We start from the raw sequence: 23,677 nt of genomic DNA on the forward strand, positions 1-23,677 counted from the left end.
CAATCAAGTGAGGAAAACATGATTGCAATCAGGAAGATGTGATTCTAAAGACTGGAGCGTTGCCCAAAGATGACACACAAGAGAAGATTTTAAATTGACCTGGCCCTGCTCAATGCATCATCAAAGTCATTTGGGGGCCAATCTCCCAAAGCCGATAATGCTCTCGGAGATGCGCGCCTATGGACTTGGGCGTTCGGCTCTCAAGATTAATGTGTTGAAGCTCGGGAAGGAAATGATGTCGATACTTGATCTATCAAACACTTTCATAAGTTAAAACAATGAGAATTAGAAAAGTTTTGCTACAAGTTATGTGGTTTATTTTTTTATCCTCTCACAGTCATTGGCCATGACTGATGTAGGAGGAGGAGGAGGAGGAGGAGTAGTGGTAGTAGTATTGTGTGTGTCGCAAAATATAATTCCCGATAAACCTTGAAAAACTGGACAAAGAAAAATGCCACCCATAATTCATACCATAAAATACAAGTCACCTTAGCATTTTGGTGTCACTCCCACTTTGCTGTTTTGCCCTCAATGCTCTGTTTCGTACAACAGAGTCCAATAAATGCTTAACGTTGACACTGGGTTTCCCAGACTCCTGTACACTTCCTCCACTATTCTTGAAGCTAATGACTGTTCCTTTGAGCAAATGCACCTGTTCCTTATAATCTCCTGGTCTTTTGAATCTTGGAGCTTTTCATTTGCTTCTTTGCTGTAATACTGTGGCGAACATCCTCGTGAAAACCTCATTCTCCATGCATGTGCTGATTGTTTTCGTAGACTGTATCGCCACAAGTACAATCCTAAGGCCGACAGTCTGGGTATTTTTGTCATGCTTCCCATATATTGCTGGGTTGTTTTGAAAAACTGCTTTGCAGAGACGTGACCCAGGCACAGCCCTGCCATAGAGCTCGATCATTTCCGATTTGTTGATTTAAGTAATTAATGTTCTTCCTCCGATTAGATTTAGTTTACTGTGTTTGATTAGTATGGAGGCTGGTCCTTACTTGCTCACTTGAGAACTCAGATTGTATCAGTTGGCAAATGGGAAAGTCTAGATATTTTCTGGAATGCTATGGGAATTGATATTACCAATGACCCCTCTAGTTATTCTTCTTTTTTTTTTTCATTTTTGTAAAAATGAAGGGTTCCCATAAATGTGAGCCCCTATTTGACCTCTCCTTAGATATTATGAAATGATCTACAACCTTGTCAGCTTCGACTTGATTGATGGTTGCTCATGGTTCCTGCACTGAGCAACTTATTGACAGGTGAATTCTGAATGTCTTTAACTACGCTCATAATCCACATGTCACATCGGTGTGCGTGACTGGTTAGAGTTCCTACTCAAGCTGAACTTTTTTTTTTTTAATTTCCTAAGGCCCCCCGAATACCTTCAGAGGAAATGTGATGGTCTTAACAGAAGATGAAAGGGGAAATGCAATTGATAAGTAAAATAGCACATAGGAGAGGCAATCGGGAATGTCCCAAGAGTTGTTCTGTGCACGGATGTTCGTGAACCCGCAGGGCAAGTCTATTCTGCACAGAAGATCAAGACTACCTCTGTTTTTCCCCGATATTTAATAGCCGGAGGAGAATGAAGGAAAGAGGTTTCAATCGGGGTCTGGGAAGCTTGGGTTCTTCCCTGGCTGTGTTGCTTGCTGTGTGACCCTACACAGTTGTGCAACCTCTTTCAGCGTCCATTTCCTTTCTATAAATGATGGCTTTGAGTAGGTGAGCTTCAAGGTCACCTTCACTCTACAGTTCACCAATGGACTTGAAGAAGCCACCATGAGTTAGGGTGAATCTGGCTTTTTAAAAATAATTTAATTTTTTTTTTAAGCAGGGCGAGTGGCAGAGGGAGAGATTCATAAGTAGACTCCATGCCAGCATACAGCCTGACACAGGGCACGATCACAAGACCCTGAGATCATGACCTGGGCTGAGATCAAGAGTTGGATGCTTAATGGATGAAGCCACCCATGCAAGCCAGACAAGTGACTTTTAAAAATCACACGGTCAGGGGCCACGTTGCTCACCAAATGTACAAATCTCCAACCGTTAGCCACGTAACTGTCTTCTGTGTTACCTTTCTCAAACTGAGATGAGAAGTTGACCGAATGTAAAGTTGACCAAAATGACAAAATTGAAAATTGACCGAATCGAGTCAGAAAGGCAGGTGCAAAATGCTGGTCTTTCTAACGAGGTCATTTTGTCGCCCTTGTCGCAACCAGCATCATGGTTAACGGGGAAAGACAGGTGACTTAGAAGCATGGGAGTCCACGTCATTTTGGGGACTTTTGGTGGAGGTTGCAAGAGAGACGTAGGGCAACCCCACCACCCGGCACCTCGGATGTGAACTCGATGTGTGTTTGTTTCTCAGCCCTGGGGGGTCGCGCAGCCATGCAGGGATGCCCTTATTACCTTCTGAATAGTGCGACAGGGTCAACAAGCTGACACAAGAAGCCCCCGCGCCCGAGCCGAAGATGGTCACTCGCTTGGGATCCCCGCCAAAGGCCCCGACATTCTCCTCAATCCACCGCAGCGCCTGGATCTGGTCCAGGAGCCCGTAGTTGCCTTTGGCCGCCTGGTCACCGGTACTTAAAAACCCTACAAGAGAACACAGGATATGTTGGGTTGTCATCCATCAAAAAGGACATGCGCATCGCTGGCACTTGAAAACACATCTCCTGGTTTACCCCGTTCGTCCTTGGCTGTTCTCCTTGGAAATGAGAAGGACCACTGGAGAGCCTTTTTCATGGTGGGACGGATTATGTGGTGTAAATCAGTGTTATGATAACTATTGTTTCTGTGCACCCTATGATAAAACGTCTCATCTGTGACTTGGTATGGGGCTCCCATATCTGACACAATCAGCATAAAATATTTATAATATTAAATATATTATATACTTATATATTTAATATAATATAAATATATTAATATTTATTTATTTTTATCATACCAGAGATTATAAATTTTATGGGATGCAACTTATCACTCCTGTGCACACGTTGGTTGCAATGTGAGAAACTCTCCTAAAAGGAGTTTTTCAGGGCATCTCCTAAAAGATGTTTTTGTTTTTTTTTCCTGGGGGAAAATCATGGCATGCATTGGGCTGGGGGAATGTGTTTTTGTCTGGGTTTGAGAGAGTGTGCATGTCTAAACAAAAGCAAGGTGGGGCATTCTGACATTGAATTTGTTACTGATATTTTGATGTAATTCCTTTTAATGTTTATGTTTCAAAGTAAATGATAGACATGATGAGATCCCACTCTTACTTAGCATGCGCCTCTGTCTTTCCCCTATAGGAACGATACTCGAATCTCACAGAAATGCATTAGTCTTTCATCTTAGCCAAATGACAATGCATATTCAAATCACTCCAAGTGTCCCTAAAACAGTATGAACTGGTATGTTTTATTTTAAAAAGATGGAAGATTCTGTAACTGGAGGAACTAGTTACACTCAAGGCATCAAATTCCTAATTCCCCATTAGACGCTGCAAATAAGGCATTTATGAGAGCAAAGGGATCACACCGACATTGGACTCCTTGCCTGTTGCTCTCATGTGGCAAAAAGATCCTGACCTGGAAAAAAAAAAAAAAAAAGGTTTCCCTCTGATGTTTGAAGTCATTTTGTAGACAGATAGGTACTGCCCTGCTCAAATTCAAAACTACAACTATTCTATAAAGCAGCTGCCAAGGTTAATTTAATACACAAACATTAATCCAGCTTTATATTCCCTCCCATCTTGCAAAAGTCTTCTGACAAAAAAATAATAAAAAAGCAAGTCACAAAAAGTTTTGGGTTGTTTTTAACCATTTTACTTTGTTATTCACCCCTGCCCCCAAACACCCAATTATGATATTTCCCCGTTCCGTTCCGCTTCTTGTTTGCAAGGGCCACGCCATTCACCTCATTTCAATTACTGCTTATTAAGTTGCTGAGGCCACCTGCTGCAGTGTGGATGTGAATATAGAGTGATTCAGGCCCTGAAACAACGTGAATCACAACCAATTCCATCAAACCCCATCTCTAAGCAAAGCTGACAGCAATCTAAGGAGCTCTCGAGTGCCGGCTTCTAAAACCTAAAACAAAATAAGTAGAAGATGAAGCGTTATAGCAGCTGAGGGGGCGAGGCTTCCTTCTCTGGGCACCTGAGAAAAATGCAGAGTTGTGAGCTCAGAGGGTATCAGAAATGCAGGGGCTGGTTTAAAAAAAAAAAAAAGCAATGGGAAGGCTTTTTCTTTTCTTCTTCTTCTTCTTTTTTTTTTTCCTTTTTGGTTTTTTGTTGTTGTTTTTGGTATTTTTTTTTTTTTTGGTTCTCCAGTTGCAACGATCAGACCTCACAGTCTCCTGTATCTGCTGCAGACAGATGCAAGACGAAACCTGCAAGGTTGTGCATTTATGGCACGTCCCGCAGATTCAGGCTTCTCCAGCGTTCACAGGGATGGAGCAGAGATTAGCTGTGATTAGTGAGAATGTTCAGACGTTACCAACCCCTCCCTCATTTAATTAGCAATTACTAATTAGCGTTTCATGCCAGCGAATGTTCCCTGGCTCTGGCATTCATCATGCAACCTTTTACACAGTTTCTCATAAAATGCATCGCGCTCTACTTGGGAGAAAAGCCCCTTTCATGCAGCTTTATGTATGAAACGGGCTCCTAATGGCAGTTTGGGTGCCGTATAATAACCATAAGACAAGCCTCTCTTTCCCCATTAAGGAAAGAGGTGATTAATTCCTAAAGGCTCCAGTAATTTTCTGGCAGCACTGCTCTGTCTTTAACACATCCTTCCTCCACCGCCTCTCCCTCTCTGTCAGCTCGCCCAGAATGACCTATTTGCTTATTTTGTTTCCGTGGAGCACCGTGAGGATTTGCAACATACGGTAAATCACCGGCCTTTATTAAATTGGAGCCCCTCCCGAGCAAAACATGTCTGTTGTAACCTCTCAAATGCCAGGCTAATTAATATTCTATACCCTGGCAAATCTTAGCTTTTCTAACAGCCTCCTATTGAAAGGTTTGATCTTTGCGATTCTGAACTCCTTCCAAAAAGTCCTGAGGGAAACAGCTCCTCTATGCATCTCTGAAGTTCAGCAAATGGACGTGGGGTTTTTTTTGTTTTTTTTTTTGAAGTTGGTGTTTCCATAGTTTCTGCCACAGAATCTTCATTTACTGCAACATCCAGGGACTTTTGTTCCCCCTTCTCTTGTAATTTAAAACAATCACAAGGCAGAGTTTCCACTCAAGGCAGGTACAGAATGAATGCAAGCAATTGTATTTTCTCTGCAAGAGTGTATGCCTTTCCTACTCGGACTGTGGAAAGGTGGGGTTTGCTAGAATCCACGTACAAGATGTGTATGGGTTTTCTCTGGTGGAAGTCTATGAACGTGAGAGCCGTTTGGAAACAGCCAGGCACATCACCAGGGCTCAGCGCTGGTGCTGTCCGGCCGCGGAGGACAGAACTTCCCATATAGGCCGTAGATGAATTAATAGAAGCAGCCCCTTGCTGGCTAGAACCAGAGATCTTGAACAAATGGCCCCTTTCACTGATAAGCACTGTTGGCTGCAAATCCTCTAAGCATTTCAGCGGATGAAACGTTCGGCTTTTTGAGACTTAAGGTCTCTGAAATGAAGGTTGTAAATCAGTCCGCCCCCCACCCCACCCCAACGAGGGGACAATGAGAGAGAGATACAAAACAGACCCTCGAACTCAGACATATAGTCACTAGATTGAGACCAAGATTTATTCTGAGCACAGGAAGGAACAAGAACAATAGCAACAATATATATATATAAAATCTATAAATATAAATATATAAAAATAAATATAAAAAATAAATATATTTATACACATACACACAAGAGATATGCTCAGTTGTCGAGCGGTTATTTTAAAATATAGTCCATGAGAAATGGCTAAAAATCGGAAATCACATGTTCTCCCTGCATGTTGAACCCAATGGATATCATATAAAAATGAAGCACTGTACTTGGTCTATCCTGCCGGCGCTAGGATAGAAAGTTTCAGGCTTTTATGATAGGTGACGGCAATCTAAAAGTTTCTTGATCTTCCAAATTGCACGGTAGGGTTTAGAAGGATTCCGCTCACGTGGCTGTCCATGCACTGCAGGTCAACGGTTAGAAGCCTAATGGTGTCAGCTGTGGTTGCCATTTTGTTCAGTTGTAAAGGACTCTACTGGTCCAATCCATATTCTTTTAGGAGATAATTCATTACATAGGCACAGAAGACCTTTTTTTGGTGACTGTGAACCAGAAGGTAACTACTCCGTGAATGCAGAACAATATATCTTATATTTTTTAGAGTGTGTATTCACCTGTAATTGGTAGAACTAGACCCTCAACCGTACTTCTAAAAGAATTCCTGAAATATAATTGAGAGTAAATTAATTCTTGTTGCTTGTATATGTACACATATGTGTATATGTAGGTCATATATGCATATACATATTTCTATAATGTATGTAGGATGTAGAGTGGCTCAGTGGTTTGGCACCTGCCTTCGGCCCAGGGCATGATCCTGGAGTCCCGGGATCGAGTCCTGCATCGGGCTCCCTGCATGGACCCTGCTTCTCCCTCCGCCTCTCTCTCTCTCTCTGTCTCTCAAGAATAAATAAATAAAATCCTTTTTAAAAAAGTATGTGTATAAATAGGTCATTCTGTGAGAGCCTACATGTATATAAATATGTGATGTGTATATAGATACAGAGCAGCATGAGGATTGGCAAATCACTAGCACTTATTAAGTCATAACACCTCACTCCTATATGTGTGTGTGTGTGGAAGCAAAAAGGAATGTTTGCATAAGAATTCTTCGATGAGACATAGAATTTACTTTAGGTCACATAAACGAGCCCAGAAAGAAATGTGTGATAAGAATGAGGGCAGAGGTATAAAATGAAAATCAGCCAAATAAATGCAAATCCATACTCCCTGAGGTTTAGAAGAAATCATTCACTGGCTGCGTTTACTAAAACGTGAAACGTAAGTTTTCCTAGTGGAATCGTGTATGATTTAACAAAAGGGTCTATACCTATACAGGATGGACACAAAGGGAAGAAAAGGTATATATTTCCATTCTGTGAGCCTGATGGAGGAAAGCTCTTGAAATGTAGTGTCTCTATTCGTCGTTTTTAGTATACTTAAAATGACACAAGTCGTAACCTCCTGTATTTAATTATCACATCAAGAGTACACAAGGTCAAAATCTATTTGCAACGTCAGTAGAATAAATCTCAGACAATTATGAAGACATATGATTTCTATGGCACATGTTCCCAGATACGGGGCCTGTTAAGTTGTTTAAGGGATTCCTTCCATTATTTCCATAAAATATACTATATCCCCACACAATATTTTGCAAGGCTGCCCAGATAGTTTTTAAAGTACATTAGCTGAAATTATATTAAATCACAAACTAAAACCAAAATTGCATTCTGGAGACAAAAATGCAAAATAATAAGCACAGTTTTGTTTATTACACAATACAGATCAAAATGTGAAGGTAATTATTTCATGATTTTCACAGTGACGGAGGTGTGGCGATGACCAACCAGTCTGGAACCAAATCCCCTCTGAGCCAACTTTAGATGCGTTTCCATTTGAAACCCCGTACTGGAACATTCCTCTAGATTTGTGAGACTTGAATTCAATTGGCCGTCAAATGCTTTTGATTTAATTTCTGAAACTGCTCATCCACCTCATCACTCTGCTGGGCCGTCACCTCAATACCCAAGACAAGACCTCCAGTTCACTCCTCTCTCCTGGCTGCTTCCAACCCACTTCCATACCATGAAGATGAAAACCTGAAACCCTTTGACCATGAAATTCTATATCTATAAATGCTTTCTATATATATATAAAAAATCTTTATCTGAATGTAGAGAAGTAGCCAGCCACCCAAGGATCAATTCTTATTGATTGTAATTTCGAAAATAAGAGATGACAGCAATCTCAGTGTTGATGAATAAAAGATATGTTGCATGAATTCTGTTGGCTGAACCACGTAATGGGAGGATCTTCATTTGTGGAGACACAGAAACACATCTGAGAGCTCTCAAGGGAAAACAATGAGTTGCTGAATACTGGGTCGTATGATCCCATTTTTATTCACGTAATCAAGCGAGGTATAAAATATAAACTCTGGAAGGAAATCTAACATTTAATACTGTTTAATTCTGGGAATGTGATTATAGCTGATTTTCCACGCTTAATTCTAAATATGGAAAAAAATTTCAGTGTGTAGCTCTTCTGTAACAACCACACACACACACACACACACACACACACACACGTATGTTTTAAGTCAAATGCCTTAGTGGGACTTGCAGGGCCATTCCTTAGGTGCCATGTCCATATCCCTGACCATGTCCTACATTTGTTCTTTAGCATACGATTAGACTATGTTACTTTTTTGACTGTCCCCTGTAGACCTGGCTTCACTGTTTGCTCACCCAGCGCAGCGCGACCTGTAGACCAACCCCATCCCCCCCTGCCCCAACCCTTGAAGTAAGAATCTGGCATCCTTGTTTTGATCTCCCAATGGGGGCTCCTTCTCAAAAGTGTCCTGATTGCTTCCAATCTCTCAGCTCGGTAAATTTCTTGCAGTGAATTTCTATTACAGAACTTTCCACTCTCTAGGAAGGATACAAGCTTGTCGTTCAGTAGCGGGTTACTGTTTGCACTGGGTTCAGAGTCACTCACCATTGAGTTGGAATCTATGGTGACACCTAGGGCATGTAATTTAAGATCTCAAAGTCCCACTTTTCTCAAACGTGGGATTGAGAAGGGAATTGTAGTTATCCCATAGCACTGCTTGGGGGAATTAAATGGAGAAAGCACATATAAAAGCACTGTGTCTGCTGTATACACATGGTCAGCGACTACTTTGACTTCCTTGATATCAGACATGCTGCTACTTATTTGTTTCCCCTATGCACTCAAGTATGGAGAGATGCCCTTCCAGTAAATGAAATGGGTCCAGGGGGAATACTGATTACTGGTCTACTTAGACTCAGACTTTAAGATCATGCAGGTGGCAGAGAAAGGTTCTATGCTGTCCGAGTGCACATGTTGTTTATGAAATGATTTTGCATAAAGGTAACGCATATGCATTTAATTCTGTTTATTTTAAATTTATTTATATATTTTTAAAATATTTTATTTATTAATTCATGAGAGACACAGAGAGGGAGAGGCAGGGACATAACCAGAGGGAGAAGCAGGCTCCATGCAGAGAGGCCGATGCGAGACTCAATCCTGGGACTCCGGGATCACGCCTTGAGCCAAAGGCAGACGCTCAACCGCTGAGCCACCCAGGCGTCCCTAATTCTATTTATTAAGTGTTCATTATATGCTTGAAGTTTAAAGAGAAAATCAAAGAAAAGAAAAACACCACCAACAACATATTATGGCTTTTACTCATGCTGTGAATTATGGAGATGCCATTGCACCAACATTTATATGTACCCACAATGACCCAAGCAACATGTTCAAATTAAAAAAAAAATATTTAAAAACTGATTAGAATGGAAAGTCCTATTTTTTCCATTAAAGTATATTTCTAAAGCACACAGAGGATACATTTTTTGTACCTGTATGGTATTCTTAGGCCTGTAAAGTACATATATGAGAAAAGACAGTTTATACAATACTATACATTTATAAATATGAGACATAATTGTCACAATCTCTCTTAAAGTATGCTAATTCAAAATATGCTGCTGTGTTTAGATATGCTTTTCTATTCTCAACTGCTAACAAGCATGGTGATGGAGATACTAGTGGTATTTAGTAGTACTCACTGCTAGGTACTCTCTGGGGGCAGACCAGAATGAATCTGGTCTGTTCTTATTTTTCCATGAGATCACCAGAACGATTAAATATAATAAGGACAATGCATTCTTTTTCAACTCTATCAAAATCCAACATTATCTCCTAGCTCACATAATCTTCTTCTGTGCCCAGAAATATCCCCAAGCTCTCCAGCATTGGTTTTCTCTGGCAAACTTGGAACCCAGAATAGGAAATTGTTTTAAGAACAAACAAGGAGATCTTAGATGAATCAGCACACACATGAGTAAGAAGCAAGCATGGTAACTAACCTGTGAAAGAGCCAAAATCCCAATGGAAATGTGTAGTTTGGGGAACAGAAAGGTTGTTGAAGATGATATATTCCCAAATTGAGGGAAGGGAAAGTGTGTATATAGTCTACGTATGGCATGCTAAAGCTGTCCCTTTGGTTGAAGCTCTGGTTCGTTACATTCTCACTTATTATATATTATATTCACGACTATTCTAAGATCAATGTTTTTGCTGCCTTTGCTATTTTTCTTCCGCAAGATGGCTGCCGCATTTGCACACAGCTGTGGTGTTTACCCACAACCACAACACAGACGTGGGGTGTATTTCCTAAGACTCAAATCTAATCTCATGTACAAATTGAAGACTATTTCACTAAGGGCTGGATACAAGCTCTTTGCAATTCTGTGTTCAATGAACAGGAGATCCTCCTGATTTGTGAGCAGCTAGGACGTCCCATTCTACCTCTTACTGTACTAACATTTATTGTCATAATTGCCATCGTCATTTTTGATAAATATCCTAGTGGCACTTGAAGATGCAGGGAAGGCTTTTCTGAGAAATTTAAAAGGCAGAAATTAAGATTTCTCACTGAAAAAATAACATACAAAAATACTAGACAGATCATATAACAAAAACAGGTATGAGTAAATTCATCTCAATAAGAGGATAATTTTCTACTCCTTTCTTAAGATTTTATTTTTAAGTAATCTCTACAACCAATGTGGGGCTCAAACTCACAACCCCAGATCAAGAGTCACATGCTATAATGACTAAGCCAGCCAGGCAACCCAATAACTCTCTGTTCTTAAAGATTAGACAGTATGCAGCTCTAGTTGTGCTGATTCTCCACTTAGGAAATGTTATCTCGCCAACTTTTGCTTACACAAAGCCATTTCCCAGTCAAGAACATATCAAGTCTTCCCTGCACAGACAGCATGTAGAGCCCACAATGGGTCCACTGAATTTTGGCCATTACCCTTGGATTCAACCAAATATCATTAACCTTGCAATGGCCAAAAAAACAAAAGCAGAACCAGAGTTGGAGTCAATTGTGGAAGAAAACACAGATCTTATAATAATGAAGATAAAATATTTAGCAGGCACATAGCATTAATTTATTTAACTCAAATATAGCTCAATTCATCAGATCTTCATGGGTGCCTACAACATTCTAGGCACTCATTATCCTTGTGCTGAAGCTGTAGCAATGAACCAGGTAAACCATATCTTCAACTGCCTGAAACTCATATTCTAACATAGCTAGGTCAACAACAAACAAATACAAATTAAATGATATAGCATATTAGTTTCCTATTGTGGCTGTAACAAATTACCACAAACCTTCATACCACACGATTTCTTACTGTGTAGTTTTAGAGGTTGAAATCTAGATAGATAGATAGATAGATAGATAGATAGATAGATAGATAAGATAGATGATGGATGGACAGACAGTCAAATGGATGGATGGGCATGCAGATGAGATGTATGGATGGATGGATGGATGGATAGATGAATAGATAGATGAATAGATGGATAGATGAGATATGATGATGGATGGATAGATAGATGGATTGATGGAATGATGAAGAGATGGATGGATAGATAGATGATAGGTAGATAGGTAGATGAGATAGATGGTGGATGGAGGGATGGATGGATCAATGAATGATAAAGAGATGGATAGTAGATGGATAGATAGATGAGATAGATGATGGATGGAGGGATGGATGGATGAATACACAGATAGAAGGAAAGCTACAATGATTTCAAAGGCTAAAGCATAGCGTAGACTCATTTCATTACCATCACAACAGTTTCAAGGTTGCCAAACCTCACATACAAGGGCAGAAAGTGCCCTTTTAGAGTAGGGGCTCAGAGGGAAATGTGCTCAGTCCCTCTTCCAGATGCTTCTACCACATGACCATAAGCTGCCTCGCAATATGTGACTTGGCTACATTGAGAGTGAACGAGAAAGAGAGACCATTGGGCACCTCCAGGCACAGGTGTCCCTTTGTCTCCCAAACACACCTACAGGCAGTTCTGCATCCTGCACTGTGCTCCCTGGGTGAGCTAGGACCATCCTCTCCCAGCTGCCATGGTGCTCGGAGCCAGGAAAGGTTGGGCTATCTCGGAACTCGTGTAAGGGATTCATCGGAACCACCCTGAGTTCTCAGGAAGAATGGACACAGGTTAGGCTCCATCCCAGACCACAGAAGTGGAATCTCTGGCATTCCAAGGGCCTTTGACAGATGTTGCCATCCAAAGGTGGTTTTTTTAAAGAATAATCCGAGCAACTACCAAGGTAGTATTTTTCTAGGCGCAGGAATGTAGGCAGTCATTACACATAATGAGCAGACTCTCCACTGAGCAAGGTCATCTCAGACTTTGGTATATTTTTCTTAATGTCATCAGTGAAAGCCAGCCACCAAAGAAAAGAGAGAAATAGCAACCTTCAGGCACTACCTCCTCTATCATCACCAACCCCATATCCTAAAGAAGCAGAAGGAAAAGGGAAAAGCTTTCTCTTGCGGGATATAAAAATCCCCAAATCAAATGTTTCTTTGTCTTTAAAAAAATGTTTTTTGCTTTGTCTGCTAGAAATTGTGACCAAACTAATGCTTACCTCAGGCACCTGAAAGTCCCTGTTTGTTTTGTGTCTCTATGAGGGAATCTGGTTTATTTTTGAGGAAAAAAATGTGTGGGGTTTTATATTCACATGCTGCCTCACACTGTCCTTAAGTTGAACAAAACTAAAACAAAAAATCATATGAAGTAATGTGTGTGTAGTATACATTTTTCTGCTTTCATCATTTCTAAGTGCACAAGTAAATATGATTAATTATATTCACAGTGATGTGCAACCATCACCATGTCTATTTCCAAAATTTTTCCATCGCCCCAAACAGAAACTCTAGGAAGCTATAAGTCCCTGGGTGGGAAATATTTTGAATTGTAGTGTTCATAAGGTATGTTATCTATACATTGGGCTAAACCCACTTAATAAGGTTATGATACCTATACTGAGGGACCAATGCTACCTCCCCTTCCATTTCCTCTTCCAATGGACCGAAAACTTTTGTTGCCCCCACATTCTTGTGTTGAAATCCTAATCCCCAAGGTTTATTATTAGGAAGTGGTACCTTTGGAAGATGATTAGGTCATGAGGGTGGAGCCTAATCCATGAATAGGATTGGTGACCTACAAGAAGAAGCCATAGAGCTAGCCATGCAAGGATGTAACCAGAAGTCAGGAGTCTGCAACCTGCAAGACGGTCCTCTCCCCAGAACAAGACCAAGCTGCTTTTTAAAAAGACCAAAGAGCTTTTTACACCTTCCTCTTCCAGCCTCCAGAAGTATGAGAAATAAATGTCTGCTGTATGAAGACACCAGTCCTGCCCATGGGGGGCTATAAGATCTGAAAACCTAAGAGTAAAGGTCCTTGAAAATGTCCACAATAGCACTTAAGCTGTTAGATGCCTTAACATTACTTTGACGTTGTTGTTTTGGAATCTACATCTACGTCAGTAAAGCACCACCAGAATGTGTCTACCTTGAGTGGAGTTAAGAGCAAATGATGGAAAAATGGAATACTTTTTGTGTAATTATCCAAGGTTGATTTAAAATCCAACTAATATTCCTCATCCTAGGGAGAACCTGGATTAGCCAAGATGGCACTCTGTCCAACTTGCTCAATGTGGAATCATGGCTAATGATCAACAGGATGATTCTAAAACATGGCATTATGTTCAGTTTGCAAGAAAGATCCCATTATGTGGAACACATTTTTTATTTCTGAGTGGAATTTTACTTTTAAATGCTTTCAGGACAAGAAAAATCAAATGAAGAAAAACATGATTTAATTGACCATGGCATTTAAATAAAACCTTCAAATAACAGGCAAACTCTTTACGCAAAATTACCTTTTATCATTTACAAAGAGCTTTTTACACCTTATTTTATTTGTCCCTCTGAAACAGAGATTCTTTTCAGTTACCAGTATTTCTTGATTCTTGGGTTATGTCTATGGTTAAATACATCTTAGTTTCCAAGAGTTGGGTAATACCAAATAGTTGATTACCCTCCCTGCCCACGCTAAACATCTGGGCATCTTTTAAGAAATTTTCATGCCTAAGCACCACTGCTAGAGATTCTTAATGAATTGCTTTGGGTAGGGTGTAGGCACATACATTCAGAAAGATTGTACAATTTTAGTGAATATCAAATACAGTGATCTGCTGATCTAGGGAGAAAGCAAGTTAAAATAATGACAAGATCTTTTCTGTTATAAAATACTTCTCGCACATGTCATTGATATGTTAGAAAAATCAGATAAATATTCATGGGAAGCAATATTTCTGCATGTTAGCAGGCATCGAAATCACCAGGAGGCCCCTCCTGCCCTGTTTTATTTTGATTTATCTTAATAGTGATTGAACATTGGATTCAGGTGGTAATTCATCCCACCATTCATGAAAAGATATCTACCAGGCTTTCCAACTGATGTTTAAAAACCATTGGTGATGATCTCCTGTATCTAGGACTCCATTTGGGGCTCTACAGAAAAATGCTGATTGCCTGTTGTCATTCCCTCTGCATTCATTATCTGGAATTTCATAAAAACTCATCAAGTTTTGAAACTACTCTGAAATTCAGTGCATATAGGGAAAGTGGGAGAAAAGCATGATTCTTTTATTTACTGGTATTCAGAGAAACGTGGTTGTGCCCTGGCAATACAACCAATGAATTGTACTTTTTAAATATACTTCATTTTTGTAGAGGAGTTTTAGGTTCACAGCAAAATAGAGAAGGTGTAAAGATTCCTCATGTACCCCTGCCCCCACATCTGCATATGCTCCCGAATTATCAACATCCCCAAGAGTGGTACCTTTGTGACAGTCAGTGAACCTACTTTGTCACATCATAACCGCCCAGAGTCCAAAGTTTACGTGAGCGATCTCTCTTGGTGGTACATATTCTATGGGTTATGACACATGTATAAAGGCAAAGAGCTATCACTGTAGTGTGATACAGAAACCCTAAAAATGCCCTGAGCTCTACTTGCTCATCTCTCTCTCCTCTCCAACCCCTGGCAACCACTAATCTCACTGTCTCCATGATTTTGCCTTTCCCTGAACGTCATAAAGTGGAAGCACACAATACATACAAAGCCTTTTTAGGTCAGGTTCTTTCATTTAATAATATGCATTTTAAGGTCCCTTCATGTCTTTTCAAGCTTTGGCGGCTCATTTCTTCTTAGTGCTGACTAATATCCCATGTCTGGATGGACCACAGCTTATTTATCCATTCACCTACTGAAGATATCTTGGCTACTTCCACATTTTAGTAATTTTGAGCAAATCTGCTATAAACACCCACGGGAAGGTTTTTGTGTGGATGTATCTTCAGCTTCTCTGAGTAAATACCAAATAACATGATTGCTGGATCTTATGGTAAGAGCGTCTTTAGTTTCATAAGAAACTGCCAAACTGTCTTCCAAAGTGGGTGCGCCATCTTGCATTCCCACCAGCAGAGAATGACAGTTGTGATCTGGATTTGGACAGTTCTGAAAGGTGTGCAGTGGATGTCTTAATTTGCATTTCCAACACCAGACGATGAGGAGCATCTCTTCATATAGTTATTTGCCATTCTATAGATCTTCTCTCATGAGCTATCTCATAAGGTCTTTGGCCCCATAATTTGTTTTCTTACTACTGACTTTTAAGAATTCTTTTTAGCCAATGAATGAGTATATTGAGCATCATGGTGAATGAGTGGGTTATTATAGATTTGTCATGGATCTGGTCAGTATACCTACTATTCTTAAGGATGTTGGAATTGATCCAACATGTCCAGGGAGGATCCTTCCATTTAGCTTTTGGAGTCTTTGTGCTTCTATTATTTCCCTGTTATAAATAAATATATTATATATATTTACAGTTGACCCTTGAACAATGCAAGGGTCAGGAACACTGACTCCCACTCCCCTGCGGTTAAAACGTCCCAGTATGACTTTTGATTTCCCAGAAAGTTAACTGCTAATAGGCTACTGTTGACTGGAAACCTTATGATGACATAATAGTTGATTAGGACATATTTTATATATGTCTTATACAAAATAAGTCTTAAAATATATATAAATGTCTTGTACATTATGTGTTAGAAGACATCATTAAGAAAAATCACAAGGAAGAGAAAATACACCTCTGGTACTGTACAGCATTTGCCGGAAGAAATCCACCTATAAGAGTGGTCCACACTACGTTGTTGAAGGGTCAACTGCACTTACACACATATATTTATTTTTTATTCTATTATGCCCTTTGACGCTCTACATCTATAGTGTTGAAGGTGTGTTGTTTCAGCCATGAGGCCATCAGAAAAATACAAAAATATTATCCTTAAAGAAGGCTATCATCTGAAATGGAACTCAGGCATTTCACATCGAAGGTGTTTTATGGTCTTAGAATAGTTTCAGGAAGCCACAAGGCGGCTTCCAAAGATTGCTGTGGAGTTTCTGCGGCCAAATTTTGATCAATTATACTTTCTGTAGTGAGTCTGGGAATTACTGAAAGCAAATTGTATGTAGGCATGTATACTGTGTATCAACAAACTTCAAGAAAAAAATCATTAAATATTAAGTTTGGAACTCAGCCTAAAAGATATTTCTGCTTGATCTGTTTTTCTATCAGATGGATAGCTTTGGTGAATCACTACTATTCTTGCCCATCTCTTCACAAAAGCACCAAGGGGAATATAAAACTAGGTAAGACAGGATTTCCATTAATTTTGACAAGTCCTGCAATGAGGAACTGCTCCCAACATAAGTCTGTGAGCCAATATCGACCTGCCTGCCCCATCAACCATCTGATGACAACGCCAGCCTGGATCTTTAGGGAATCACCAGGGGGCCACCTTTACGTGTCCCTAAGCATCATGGAGTTGTGCCACTCAGATGTCCTCCTGCCTGGAAAGCTCGGTGTGTCCCATATTGAGTGAAGCATCTTTATTTCCCTCAAACTGATCTTCCTTCCCACTTCCTGTGACCATATCCCAAGCGTGTCTCCAGCTTCTGAGGTTGACACATTTGAATTCATGTTTTTGGCATCGCGGCTCTTGTAGAAACCCCAGCATTTGGTTAGCATTCGGGCTGTGCTGATTTTACTCTTATTTATTATAACCACTCCTACTCATTCTCACACCCATTCCCAAGTCCAGAGGGAAGACCCGTATCCACAGGAAAGAAGCAGCTTCCCAGTTATTCACCCCACCCCTATTCTAAACTTTACCAAGTGCCCACACTTTGTTGACTGTCCTCATGCTAAATCTTGCCTAAAACTTGTATTCCTCAGAATTCTGTAGGAGTTGTGTGATACAAACATGATTATGTTCCTAGTCTTGTCTTTCAAAGCCATACACACAATCTTGTTTTTTCATCTAATATTTGTTACTCTCCCCTTTCTCTGCAGTTGAGTTTGTCCTGCAAACTCTATGTTCTCAAACTTTTGATGTCCATGCTCTCGTTAAAGGGATGTTGAATGAATAAATAAATGCCCTCTTAACAGGTGACAGATGGCCCAATCTCCCTTCCAAAAATCACTTTTCCAGTGTCAGGGTGATTTGAGTGGGGAAAGGGATAAGGGATTAATTGAGATACAAATGCAGATGTAATTACATTTATAAGGGTGTATAAATATTCCAGACTGCATGCTTGCTCAAGTCATTGCTTTTCAATACACAACGAATAGCAGACCTTTTGAAAAGTTATTCATTGATTGTGAAATTGTGTATTTAGCAAGAACGTGTAGCAGTGACTTCCAGCTGAAAATGCTGTCTCTGAGCTTCCTGAAATCTCACAAGCACCTTACCTTTCATCATCAAAGACGTGACACGGACAGAGCTTGCGGACTTGACCTGCGAATCACCTTTCAAAAAAGTCACCATCGCCTGTCATGAAGTGGACTACTTTTTATCTTACTTGAGCTATTAGTGAATCTCTTGAATGAAAAATGCAAGGTTTGTTGTGTCTCAAGCTTGTTTTAGAGATTCACGCTTACCATTTTGCAACAAAACGTGTGCAAGAGTTGCTAATAAACCACTGTATGTTAACTTTTGTTTAATAGGTACCTTTTCACATAAGATATTAAAAATGTATACATATACAACACTGATATCTCATATAAGATTTAACTGCAGCTAATGAGTATACTTAGGGAGTTGTTTGAGGCAACACATTAGGTAGGCTTCTCACTGTAGTTATAGGCTGGAATAAATTAATTTTAGCCTGGAATAAATTAATTTTAGCCTAATATAAGACAGATACAGATTTTAGGAACAGAGTGATTGGGAGTTGGCCACCAATAAGAGGTATGGATGACAATTCACACAACTTTTATGACATCTAGAGGTCTAGACATAGCACTATTCGAAGTATATCCATGGACCCACAATGACCACCACATCATGGGGAACCAGCCCAGCTATATGAATCCTCTGGTCCCCTCTCATTCCCCAGAGTAACTGAATCCAAATTTTGGAGGCTTGGCTACGGAGATTGCTTGTCAGCAAGCATTTTGGGGGATTCTGATAAATGCCAAAACATGAGACACATTCTGGAAGAGTGTGTTGCTCACAGAAATAACTATCACCCCAAAGGATCAACTTGGATAGACATATTAAGAAGACACTTGACAAATCAACTAACAAACCATAGTTCCATAAACTAGATAAAATGTTTGCACAAGAAAGTCTTCAGGTTTGTATATAAATATGATTCCTTATATTCTGCGTTGTTGGGGGAAGCCTGATGGTCCATCTTTTGTATAACATCTGGACCGGGTATGGTATGAGGTCAGTGGGAATAAGCTGTGGGATAACCAACTAGCACTATACATTTCTTAATCTTAATCTTAACAAAAAAAGATCATTTATCAAGAAGCGACTCCAAATCTTACACAGATGGTATAACTATAAAAGACAACAGATGATAAGTTCCCTACATAGAGTATCAACATACAATAGCCAGTACTATTTCAATATATCAGCACGAGTTCATGGAAAAAAATTTTTAAAGATGTCATTGAGCAATGCATGGAAATGTAAGAGAAAGCTATACAGTTGTATAAGATCTATATGGGGAAATAGAAAACTACTTGCTAAAATCATCTGTCAAAAAATCCTGTCACCATATTGTGCCCCAAATTTCAAACTCATGAAATTATATGTTTAAGATATATGTATTTTGCAGATAAATTATATCTTTAGAAATAAATGTTTATAGTCACCCGGTTAAAAAACAAACATAAAATTTAGATAATACCTGGCCCAGTGGAGAAAAAGAATAATGGAAACTCACATACTACTCTTGAGAGGATAAAACCCCAATCATTCAAAAGGTTTCTGAGTTTTGCAGGTCTATGTAAATACACACATAAAATATGGTACAATGGATTGATCAGTCAGTGAAGACACTTCTACTTTTACAACAAGAGATCTGTGCAAAGTGTTCACGGCTACACTGTTTTCAAAAGGTCAACCCAGAGGAAATTTCCAGTTTCAGAAAAAGAGGTACAACACTGTGGCATAGCCATTTAATGCAGTTCTGTGTATCAGTGAGTATAAATGAACCACAGCTTCAAACATGACCTTGGCTGCATACCAAAAATAAGAGTATTCAATGAAACACCAGGTGAAAACTATAACAATCCAATTTATAAAAGATAAAAAACAGACCACATTTAATACACATTATTATGGCCATGCTAGAAGTGACAATTTTGAAGAAATAAAATATCCTAAAAGAAGAAGATGAAAAACGAGATTCAGAAAGTTTAGTATCCTTAGGATGGGACCAAAGACATGTAGTTTAGGAGGGAAAGGGGATCCAAAAATCTTCATTGTGTCCTAATTTCATGTCAGATTGTGTATAGAAAGATGTGTCTTTCATTGTTCCTGTCCATGTCTGAAGCATTCCCTAATAATAAGAGAGAAAAAAAATGAAATGGTCTTTAAAAAGCTAAAAAAAACAAAAACAAAAACAAAAAAACATAATTGTATGAAACAGCTAGAGATATATCCTTGAGATAAATCCTTTTTGTGTTTCAAATCAAACCCACTAGTTCAACAACCAGTATAACCACCAACCTTGAATTTTCTAATCCAAAGAAAACAACGGGTTTTAATTTACGGTGTATTTCCAGGTAAACATGAAAAGAACTGTTTATCTGGAATAAAGAAAGTGATATGTGCTCTAAGTCTTCCGTATCTCATGCCAACTGCCATTTCTCAGTAGCTAGAACAAAACACTCTAAATAATTAAGTCTCAAAAAATAAATAAATAAATAAATAAATAAATAAATAAGTCTCAATTAGTAGGTAGAAAAGGATTTCCTTAAATTTTTTTTTTTAACTTATGTTAAACAATTCTCAGTTGCCAAGTCTGGAGAATTCATTACTTATTATAAATTTTACCAGTGAGTTCCAGACACAGCTAAACACCCGGGATGTGTTTTGCAAGAAAAGTCCCAGGCGGTACCACCTGGGGATTCTGACCTATTGACAGGCTACAAGAATTGGTAGACAATAAGTCCTCAAATTGCAAGCGTAGCTAGGAGAAAGGGTACAGCGCCAAAGGGGGCTCCCCCTGTGTATGCAGAACTATCTTAACAGAAACACACATTTACTATGATTTTTCCTCAAAGAAGCAAAGGTCATCTCAGGTCGAAACCAGACTTTCATAGCATCCTTTCTTAAATCATGAGTGGCAGAGAGTAAAGGCCAACAGTAGAATGGACTATAAATCTGTTCTAGTAGATCAGTGGGTTTGATGACTTACTGTTGAGACATCTAGTAGAAAATCCCCAATTTTAGGATGCCTATGAGGTATCCATCACAAGGGCTAGGGGATGTTCAATTTGGAATGTTTATCTTCCCATTCTTTGATAAGACGCTCCCAGTTTCCCCTCAAGTCATAAGTTAAACTTAATAAAACCAGACTATACTACTCACACAGACACCTAAGTGCACAATTCATATAGTTAAGTGGATGTCTGAATATCTTGAGAAGTGGCTAAGTTTCTCATGTTGGGGACTAAAGTGGAAATTGCAATATGCATAAATGAGAATTATAGAAAATCGGCTCCAGAAATAGCCATGTTAACCAGTCTCCATCCATGCCCTGTGGAAACTTTGCAGAAATGTGTGGGGAGGGGTTAGGACTTCCATATGGAGGGAATCCTGGATCTGAGTCAGTGTAACCTCCAGCCACTACAAGAATGTCCATTCCAAGGGGCCAGGCCTCTGAGTCTCTGTTGTTCATGGCTGTATCCACCTGCCTACCTGGTACCTGGCACACCGTTGGTGCTCCATAAATATATGTGGAGTAAATGGATTTTTACGGACACAGAAGCCCACTATTATCTCTGAACCTCACAGTGATGTAATTGGCAGGATCACAGAGGTAGGTGTTTGGTTTGGGTGTAGGTTTGGGTTCAACTTTGGATTCATGTTCAGATTTGGCTCAATTAGGTTTCAATCCTAGCTTCCAGAACGGGTTTCGGTTTGAGTTTGGGTTCAGCTTCACATTCACTGTTTGAGACCGTGTGTCAACTCAACGGTCAAGAATCAAGGCATCAAAGACCAAGGCTTTGTTCCAAGTTTTCATCCTCTGGTTAGAGTTGATGTTAGATGTAGGTTTCAGATTTGGGATCTGGTTAAGTTTCAGTGTCAGTGTTCAGATCAGGGGTGAAGGGTCAAAGGTCAAGTTTCATATGGTGGAAGTTAGCATCAAAGGGTCAGAGGTAGGGTCAACAAACTGCATTTAGCTTAAGGATAGGTTTCAAGTTAGCATTTGGGTTTGGGGGGATATAAATTCAAAGCAGATAATATATGCTGTATATTTTATATATATATTATTTATTGTTGCAAGATATCTACAATATAAATGTTACCATTTCAACATTTTAGATGTACCATTCGGCAGCATTACATACTCGCATCATGTTATGCAACCATCACCCCATCTACCTCCAGAACTTTCCCATCATCTCAGACACAAACTCTGTAGATCTATGCAAGTACACACATGTGCGTGTGCTCTAGATACATAAAGTATAAATCTGTACGCATACGCACAGGCATACGCGCCCACACATGTGTGCACGTACACTTACCTACTGATTCAACTGTATTTTCACAACATTCAACAGTAATAAATGACCAATTCTTTACTCCAAGACATCATTCATATGTTCCCAGCATTTCTGCTAACACGAATGGGTCAAAGGTCAATGTGAAGAGAACATTTATAAATGCATTTTCAGCCTCCTGGTAGATTTATATGAAAATACAGAGAACGGTGCTTATAAGTGCCTCTCAGGTCCTTTTCTAAAAATTGCCAGATTATGCCCTTAATTATTTCTAGCACGTGGGATGCTTCCAAACCTCTGAACCCCTCTCTGGAAAATTCTATTCCAGGACTACAGGTTTTCCACAACATGAATGGTGAAGTTTGGTTTAGTGTTGTTCAGCCCACGTATGTACATAGAGATAAATGCATGAGGACAGACGCATACCTCAGATTTGGCCACCTCAGCAAATGGGAAATGCAGAGACAGGACATGGGTCCTGGCAGATGTACGAGAACACAGATATGGAAGAAGAAGACAGAAAGGCAAGGGTCAGGGAGCTCTGGGATTTGCAAGGTTGGATAGAAATTTGGAAACCACTGCACACAGAGAGGAGAGTGCAGAAATACTTCATGGAAGCATGTAAATATTTAAATTAGGGTGTGCCAAACTACTTAAAGTAGGTATATTGTGAAAAAATCTGACCACCCAGATGGGGGTGAACCCAGACACACACTCTGTAGCTCCCAATGGGCGGGTCTGGGATCAGAATCAATTTACTGTCTGACCTACAAGGAGTTCAGGACATTTCATGAAGCAAATTGGCTAAATTGCTGTGTTTATAGAACATCCATTCCCTGATATCTTTTGTGCTCTAAAATCAAAATAATTTACTTTTTTAATAACCTTTCCCCTCCCATGCCTAATTACTGTATGGTTGATCTCTTTTCACATTTGTCTCTCATAAAAGGATGCATGGGTTTTGAAGTTTTTCCCTTTTCATGCATTTTTCTAATTATGATCCTCAATCATAGTGATGCAAGAGGTAAGGATCCCCTGTGGCTTTCTCAGTTTTCAGTTATGTTCTGAAATTAAAATAACAGGAGAGGAAAAAAAAAAAAAAAGGTCGGGAAGAAACACCTAAAATAATTTGGTTTACTTAGCAACACTAACCACGCAGGATGTGAAACACCAACAAACTACCTATTTTTAAGCTACCTGCAGGCTCTTCCTGCTTAGATGTTGATTTTTTAAAGTCTTCCCCGGAAGCCTACATTTCCTGTCCAGGTAAGGGAATCTTGAAATATTCATGGAAACGCAAACTCCCTTGAGAATGAGCAAGCAGATGCAGAAAAATCCAAAATGTCATCTCATCACTTTTCCTACCTGAGTTCCACCACCTGGAAGGCAGCTGAGAGCACGCTGCTGGAGTGCTAGGTGTGCCT

The 23,677-nt window shown here is 39.6% G+C and overlaps 1 protein-coding gene across 10 annotated transcripts in view; it reads right to left on the reverse strand.

The window, feature by feature from the left end:
- NLGN4X (neuroligin 4 X-linked) overlaps positions 1-23,677 on the reverse strand; it is a 306,762-nt gene that overhangs the window by 14,376 nt on the left and 268,709 nt on the right. For all 10 annotated transcript variants that reach the window (XM_025435839.3, XM_025435843.3, XM_035711464.2 and 7 more), the window contains one exon: positions 2,422-2,607. In XM_025435839.3, coding sequence (XP_025291624.1) covers positions 2,422-2,607 — 186 coding nt within the window. The remainder of the gene's footprint in view (positions 1-2,421; positions 2,608-23,677) is intronic.

The sequence above is a fragment of the Canis lupus genome, chromosome X (genome assembly GCF_003254725.2).
Source record: "Canis lupus dingo isolate Sandy chromosome X, ASM325472v2, whole genome shotgun sequence".
Classification (NCBI taxonomy): Eukaryota; Metazoa; Chordata; class Mammalia; order Carnivora; family Canidae; genus Canis; species Canis lupus.